Source organism: Cryptomeria japonica, chromosome 5 (assembly GCF_030272615.1).
Source record: "Cryptomeria japonica chromosome 5, Sugi_1.0, whole genome shotgun sequence".
Lineage (NCBI taxonomy): Eukaryota > Viridiplantae > Streptophyta > Pinopsida > Cupressales > Cupressaceae > Cryptomeria > Cryptomeria japonica.
In genome coordinates, this window is record NC_081409.1 from 895,783,064 (window position 1) to 895,791,655 (window position 8,592).

General features: G+C 32.7%; 1 protein-coding gene across 1 annotated transcript in view; it reads right to left on the minus strand.

The window, feature by feature from the left end:
• LOC131033598 (chloroplast envelope quinone oxidoreductase homolog) overlaps nucleotides 1–4,512 on the minus strand; it is a 49,775-nt gene extending 45,263 nt beyond the window's left edge. Inside the window, exon 1 of the mRNA XM_059220286.1 lies at nucleotides 4,447–4,512. Within this exon, the coding sequence (XP_059076269.1) occupies nucleotides 4,447–4,512 (66 nt within the window). The remainder of the gene's footprint in view (nucleotides 1–4,446) is intronic.
• Between the last annotated feature and the right edge of the window lie 4,080 nt (nucleotides 4,513–8,592).

An 8,592-nucleotide genomic window follows, 5' to 3' on the forward strand; every position in this document is an offset into this window, starting at 1 on the left:
ATTTTTTAGGGATCCTCCTAAAATTTAGGAGTTCTGGGTCAATTAGAGAGAGAAATCTCTCAAGATTCCAAATCTATAAAAAATTCCATATTCTGATAAGATTCGGTGTCTAAAAATGGAAATTTCAAAAAATTTCCCAAGGGAATTTTTGCTTTTCATTTCTCCTTGACCCCTGGTTTTTCATGCCTTAGACAAGTTTTTTGAGTTTTCAATCCTGAGCATGGAATTCTCTCTTCGTGGTGGAATTCATCACTTCCAAGCCTTGGAAGAATTTTCAATTTTCCTGACTGGGTATAGGATTTTGACTTTGATGGATAAAATTATTTCTTTCATGTTCTCCATGGATACCTCTATTTGGCATCTATATTCTTCCTTAGGCGTTATTTCCATTGTGTATGGAACTTGGTATTTTCCGTGTTCTCCATGGATTCCCCTCTTTAGCGCCCTATCACTCCTTTGGGCATTATTCACCTACGGCAAGGAATTCACAATTTCTTCAATTCTCCTTGCACTCTTCATTTTGGTGCCTTCCTTCTCCTTTGGGCGCTATTTCACCCTTTGCTTGGAATTTTGGATTTTTGACACTTTCCATGGAATGTTCATTTTAGCGCTCTTTCTAGGCTCAGGGTGGAATTTCTTCATGGAGGAGGAATTCTTGATTTTGTCTATCCTTCCTTGACCCTTCCAATTTGACGCCCTCCTGGGGAGTAGGGCGGATTTTTACATAGGTGGAGGAATTCACACTCCTTTCAATTCTTCCCTGACCACTCCACTTTGGCGCCCTCCATCATTCCTAGGCGACATTTTGCTTTGGTCATGGAATTCACACTTTTTCAAACTTTCCATGTTGACCTCATTCTAGTGCCCTTTGACCTTCTTGGGCGGATTTTTGGTGGTGAGGAGGAATTTGGCAATTTCCATGCTATCCATGGAGACTTCATTTTGGCGCCCTCGCCTGGCTTTGGGCGGATTTTGACCATGAAGGAGGAATTCAACATTTTTGTCCATTCTCCATGAGCATGCTATTTTGGCGCCCTCCATCATTCTTAGGCGCTATTTTTCATTGAGGAAGGAATTCACCATTTTGTCCTTCTTTCCATCTCCACCTGAGTTTGGCGCCTTGGATTCTTCATGGGCGCAATTTGGCATGGGTGAAGGAATTTCATTTGTCTTGGATTCTTCATAGACTTAGATGAATTTTTTTGGATTTCCCTTTTAGGAATAGATTCCAAACACTTAGTCATTTTGACTCTCCCTGTAGTCATTTTGACTCTCCCTGTCTACTTTTTGACTTTTCCGAATTAGAAGTAGTCGTGAATGCTTGGCCTTCATCACTTTGCCTGCATGGTCCTGCCAAAAATGAACTTCCAAAAATAGAAACTTTTAGAACGCCAATGTTAGACTCCTAGAACAGGACATAGAATGACTTTCTATAAATAGAAACTTACTAAAAATAGTAAGTTTGATTTTTGGCAAAATGACGACATTTTGAGACTCAGTAAAATCCCTAAAAAATAGGAATTTTTAAAAATAGAAAGTTGCTCCGTTTTGACTCAAATTTTCTAGGAGGCTCCTTGAAGGGTCTTGAGTCCAGTTATATACTCAGTTTTTCCAAAACCCTAATAGAAACCCCTAAAATCTAGGACTAAAGGCAGAAACCCTAAAATTGACAAAATAGGCCCTAGACTTCATCAAATTCACTCAAACGAAAAGCACACTTAATCAATTTGACCCCAGAACACTTGCAGAGCAGAGAGACTGACGAGACTACCACCAAAAAACCACAGGAAACAAAACCAAACGACTAGGAGGACCTAAAAAGTAGGGGTTCCCCATCTAGGATGGGGTGATGTGTGATTAGGTCACAACATTACTATTGAGGATGCAAGTTGGTTATGGTGCTAAAGGTATCAACACCTTAAATTTTTCTGATTTCATATGTTGTATAAAAGAAATATAGTACAAGGGTTACCAAGATTCAAACTAAAGAAAAGGAAGTGTATACTTGGAAAGCATTATAGGGACATGTATCTTGAGAGTGCATGGAGTGCAAATCAACAATTGGAGCATATTCATTCAAATTTGTGTGATCTTATGTCTAAGGCAAGCATATGTATGAACTATTATAGGAGTAACTAAATACGTATGCTTAATTTTTGAAGAACAATAATGATGATTTTGATGCATTCAAAATATTAAAAGTTATGCTAGAAAAAGAAAGTGGTAGACACAAAGTGTTTAAGAATAGAGTCCAAGTGATACTTAACAACACCTTATACACCACAACAAATTGGAGTAGCAAAAATAAAGAACACTGGAAGAAAGGAATATAGACATAATGTTTTGAGCAGAATCAATTAACATTATTGTTTACATCATGAATAAGAGCCCAACTGTTACGGTAAGAAATAGGATACTATACAAATCTTGGTATAGGAGGAAGCCTACATTATCACACTTGAAATTATTTGGTTGCTTAGCTTATATTCACATAAATCATGAGAAAAGAAAGAAATTGGATGTTAAGTGTGAAGCATGCATATTTACAAGCTATAGTGCAAAAAGCAAAGCCTACAAGTTTTATTCCCCTCCGAATAGAATGAGCATTATTGCAAGAGATGTTTTATTTGTTGGAGAAGTCTATGTAGATCATTTGGAGAAAGACAAAAAAATAAAAAGACAAGGAATGGTTTGGGATCGAGAAGAAAACCTAAAACATCAAGTTCAAGCATTGTTACATAAAGTAAGATGGTAATTCAAAGACCTCCAAATATCAATTTTAGATAAGAATTTCAAAAGAAAATTAACGAGTTAGAGAAAACAATAAAGACAATGAATTGGTTCATTATGCATTTTATTCAAATAATAAGATGAAACCTACTAAATTTCAAGAAGGAGAACTTGAAAAACAAAAATGGAAATAAAGCAATGGAGAAAATGTTAATGTTATTGAAGGAAACAAAACTTGAAAATTTGTAAAGCTACCAAAAGAAAAAAAAAGTAATGGGAACTAAATGGATTTACAAGACAGAAGTGTATAAAATTGATGGTAGCTATTCACAAATACAAAGCTAGATTGATTGGAAAAGAATATACTCAAAGCTACAATATAGTGTGTGGAGACCTATGTACTTGTCATAAGGCATATTGATATTATCATTAGTAGCATATAAAGGATGGAAAATACACCAATTAGATGTGAAGAGTCCACTTCTGAATGAATACATTGAAGAACAAGTATATGTTGATAAATTACTAGGATCTGAAAGGAGAAGACAAATAAGAATATGTTCACAAGCTAAAGAATGTGTTCAATGGTTTTAAACAAGTATCAAGAGTGTGGTATTCAAGAATTGATATCTGGTTTATAGCAAATGGATATGTGAGAAACAAGAATGAGCCTACATTGTATTTCAAAAAGGAAGGCAACGAAATAGTAAATATGTATGTTTATATGTTGATGATTTAATCTATATAGGAAGCTCAAATAGAATGAAAAAATATGACAAAGAAACCATGATGAAAGATTTTGAAATGACTGATTTGGAACTAATGCAATATTTTCTTGGCATGGATGTATGCTAATCTCGTTGTAAGCTTTGTATTTGTCAAGCTCAACATATGCAAGATATGTTCAAAAAGTTTAATATGCTAGTTTGTAAAGGAGTTGGTGTACTTGGAGAAATATTAATGAAAGAAGATGGTCACTGAAAATAGATGAAAGGAAATACAAAAGCATAATTGGAAGTGTAATGTATTTGACAACTATAAGGCTAAATATTATATATTCAGTATATAGAAAAACATTTACAAGCAGCAAAAATAATACTAAAGTATGTGAAAAAAACAAAAAGGATCATAGAATCCATTATTATTTAATTCAAGATTAAAAAAAATTAGTTTGCAGAGGATCATCAAATAATAGAAATAACACATTAGGATATTGTTTTTACTTTAGGAAGGGGATTGATTACATAGAGTTCAAAGAAGCGGAATGTAATTGCAGTATCTAGTATAAAAACAGAGTATTTTATATTAAAATTTATATTAAACAAAGGAATAAGAGAGAACTTCGGATAGTTGAGTTGGGCAATGGAAAACATAATCTACTGCAAAATATGTGTGAGAGATCTTTGAATATTTGGGAGCCAGAAAATGAAGTTCAAAATGAAAAACAAGCACTCGTAACTTATCTTTGGATATTTGTGAACAAAATAAAACAAAACCCAATTACTTCAAATGAAATTTAAAGTGAAAAACAATCACTTCGAACTTGCCTACCATATCATGCACAATTACATAACATAAATACTTATATTAAAAGTTACACTATCACAGAATTTTGCATGTCATCCTCAAACCTTACAAACATTTCACTAAGAGTAAGAAATATATATAATTTATAAATATATATACAAGAGAAAACAGTTATACAAGTAATTTTACCTTAAGAGCTTCAGTCCCTCCTCCATATTTGCTGTATTGAACCGCTTTCATAAGCCTGGAATCCATTTCTCTAGCAATAAATCACTATATCATAAATCTAACTGCCAATAGATATGATATTTCTTGTTTAAATATAACTGTGTAGAGCAAAGCTTTGTTCAGGCTCATTAAATAGCTAGAAAAAGGACTGCGCGGTTTTAAGATTTTTTAGACTTGATTTGCTTGCCATGTAGTATTCAAATTGTTGACAAAATTTTATTGATAGTAATGGGTTAATAAGTAGAGTTTCTGGCTTATTTTTATGAATTTTACTTAAATATTATTTGGTTTAATGGTCAATGCTGATTTTATATTTGTTTACACTGAAAAAAAAAATGATAAAAAATGTTCTAATTTAGATTTAAAGTTATTCTTAATATATACTTATAAACCCCCTGTTCACACTGTCTTCTAATAAATTAAATTGATATTATATATTTATATTTGATTTAATGGTCAACACTGATTTTATATTTATTTACACTTTAAAAAAAAAAGTTGTTCTCATGAAGATTTAAGGTATTCTTAGTACACACCCTGATCACAATGACTTAAAATAATTTCAACTGCTATTCATGACAGCACATACTTATCTGCTATATATATTTTTTAAATGGAACGGATATTTCTTACGTAGGATACATCATTGTATCAAAATGGCTATAGAACATGTAAAGACTCCCCCTATCAAAACTAAAATTATAATATTAAATTATTTATTAATTATACGTTATATATTAATTAATAAATTTCAGATAACGTGTTCACTTTTAAGGCCTAGGAGTAAAGTAGGGACTTTTGTTGTAGGTTTACATTTTTTCAGAATTATATTCGTTGACTTTAACTTTTAATTTTTTAGTTTAAAATTAAATAGGATTGAAAATGTATGTATTATAAGGAGTGTTTTACACAATGTATTTAGAATTTCTAAACATTTCTTTTATTCCACTTCGTGGAGGCCTTGGTTCTGGGTGGGGTTTGGGGCATGTGGACCTGGTCGCTGGTGGTGCTAGTAGATGGCTGGTTTCTGGTGGTGACAACGGTTGGTTGGTTTCTAGTGGTGATAGTGGATAGTCTGGGTCCTCCAAAGGCTTCACGTATTTGGTTCTGGCAATCTCGCCCTCTCGCAAGGATTAGTACAAGGAAAAAGAAGACTGCCATCGAGGAAGGGTGGTCCCTCCCAGATGACAACCCTGACCTTGCCTAAGGATGGTAGAGATCCATCTCCTTCAGCCACTGCTTTAGCCACTTAGCGGTTTCTCTTTGTGTTTTTTGCTCTCCGAACTTGCCCCGCATTTAATGTGTTTTTTGATTATATGGGCTATGCCTATTTGACTCTTGAGGGGTGATAGTGGATCCTGCTACTTTTTTATGAATAGTGTACTTTATCTTAATTATTGGAAATGAGTACTATTCATCAAAAAATTAAAATTAAAAAAAAAAAAAAAAATTAATATTATTAAATATCTTCATTAATTTTATTTTATATATCGGATAATAAATATTAAATAAGATGAATCGATTTTTAATATTTATTAGTAAAGCAGAGCTCGTATAATATGTTTATATTTTTAATAATTATGTTTGTTGATTTTTTAAAATTTAGATGAGAGAGAGTAAGAGAGAAAAAAATTATAGAATATGTAAAGAGTTTTTTATTAAAATCAAATATTAAATATTTTTCAATCCTATGTAACTCTCATATCATGATGACCTTATACTCACAAGAAGATGCCAATATGTGGCCAAACAATGAACAAATACTTCCTTAGTTGAGGACAAAGTCTACTAAAAAAAAATCCATGTCACCTTCAAGTGGGATGATAACTCTCCCATAAGAAAATGAAATACATAAAAAATGAATTAGTGAATACATATTGTAAATGTATGAAAATGTGAATCTAAATAAAGGAAAATGCAATGCAAGATTCAAACTCACAATCCACACAATCACAAAATGAACTATAAGATTAATGTTCAAATCAAATGATAAAGAATAATACCAACACACAAACCTTAGGAGACTCCATTGTTACTTGAGAGTGCTTGAATGCTTGATATAGATTTGCTCTTAAATTTCATAGCTTAACTTTAATATCATCATGATAATATGAAGCTTGATGCTTGATAGTGATAGTGCTAGCTCTTGATAATGGTAATGCTCATGAAAGTGATAATTTGATTATAGTGTAGGTGCTCAAAAGTGCTAGCAATGATCTTGATCCCCTAAAGTTCTAGGGGAAAAATGAGTGGGTGAAGATTTTATTTATGTCTCACATTATATTTGATCAATGATGGAGATAAAATGACAAGGTCAACAAATGAGAAAATGTGAGAGAAGGCTATGGTGGAAGGATAAAGAAAGATTTAAATGCATAGAGGAAATGAATAAAATATTAATTTTACTTATTTGAGGTGAGAAAATTAAATAAATTATTTGAATTAGCTAATTAAATATTTTATTAAAATTATTTAATTATGATAGAAATTTATAGAAATTAGGATCTTGGGATACTAACCATTATAAATAAGATATAAAATAAATGAAATGAGAATCATACATGCATAAATGTACACATTACACAAGATATACATAAGGAAAACTCTTTTGGGTAAAAAAACTCCATAAAATACTTAATGTAGTGTCGTAAATTATCATCGGGCCAATTTGCACCTCATGTTTATGCCCCTACTTTACCGCGTCTCCCCCTCAACTCCTATCTGGGTCCGTTCAGTGCCTTAACTCCAAATTTTATGCCTCATACACATACCAAGTGATTCCTCAGAGAGGTGTCCTCCTCCTTTGGCCTAAAAACTAGTACCTAATTAAGGAGGAGCAGGGCGCTCGCACCTTGGTCCCCCTCATTGGGGCCCAATTTTCAAGGAGGGGGTGAGAACTAATTCTTCGGCAAGAAAATAAATTGTGGCTTAATATGACTGTAGGAGGTCAACCTAATCAATAAATTGACCTAGATCCTCATATATAAAGACATTAATCAATTAATTTCAATCCTAAGACTCCAAGCATTTGACCTAAAGCATTCAAGCATTGAAGTGTTCATCATCAAGCATTTCTAGAGGTCTTCAAAGCTGCATATTCTTCATTCAATCATTTTGGAGGAAATTACAACATGCATATGCAAGCAGGTGTGTATGATTAGGGTTTTGTCATGTTCATGCCATTTCATACAACATATGTGATTACATTCAACAAGCAAAGCATCATTATCAGACATTACATATCTAAGGTATATCTTTCCATTATTTATTTCAGTATTTACAATATTTCATTCAAGGTTAATTCCTAAATTAAGGTTTGACTTAGGCAAATCACTATTTCCCCTTCTTTATGTGCGTAGGAAGCATGTAAAAAGTTGTGAACTTTAGGATAAGCTTTATTTATAGAGACAAATCATTCCCCCATTGGAGTGCGAAAAGTTTGGAGGACTAGAACGATCGTCACACCAGTTTCAACAAATTAGGAGGTCCTTCTCGGAATAGGTATGAATCCTCTTACAATCATCTTACAATCATCAGATCCAGGTCCATGGCTCGATCCAACGATTGTAGCTCATTGTTTGTGGATATTTACTTCAATATCAGTCTATTTACCCTAATTTCAACATCTTCAATAAATGCTCAATAGGTTTTTATAACCTTATATTAGAATATTATATAAATGTTATAATGATACGACTCTTAATAATGTTATGTTCTAACACCCCCCTTAATATTAGGGGACATCACATGTCAATTTTCATTAAAGAAAAAATAAAGTACCTCAATAACATAAGTCTTCTTTGACAATGATAAACAAGGACACAAGTATATGTCGACATGAAGATCATGCATTTTGGACAACATGAAAGTCATCTTGTCATAATTTGTAATTCCAGCATTTTAAAAATGATGCTATGAGGGTCTTATAAAAAATTTAATGGAGTTGTGACCTCCTCAAATTAGCTTCTCCCCAGGTTCATTACATAGTTCTTGTAGGACTTAACACAATGCTTTTACAATAAGAAGACTTACAAGGAGAAGAATTTACAATATGCTTGTAGGACTTTAGCACAAATGTGCCTATAGGACTTACTAATACCTACCTAC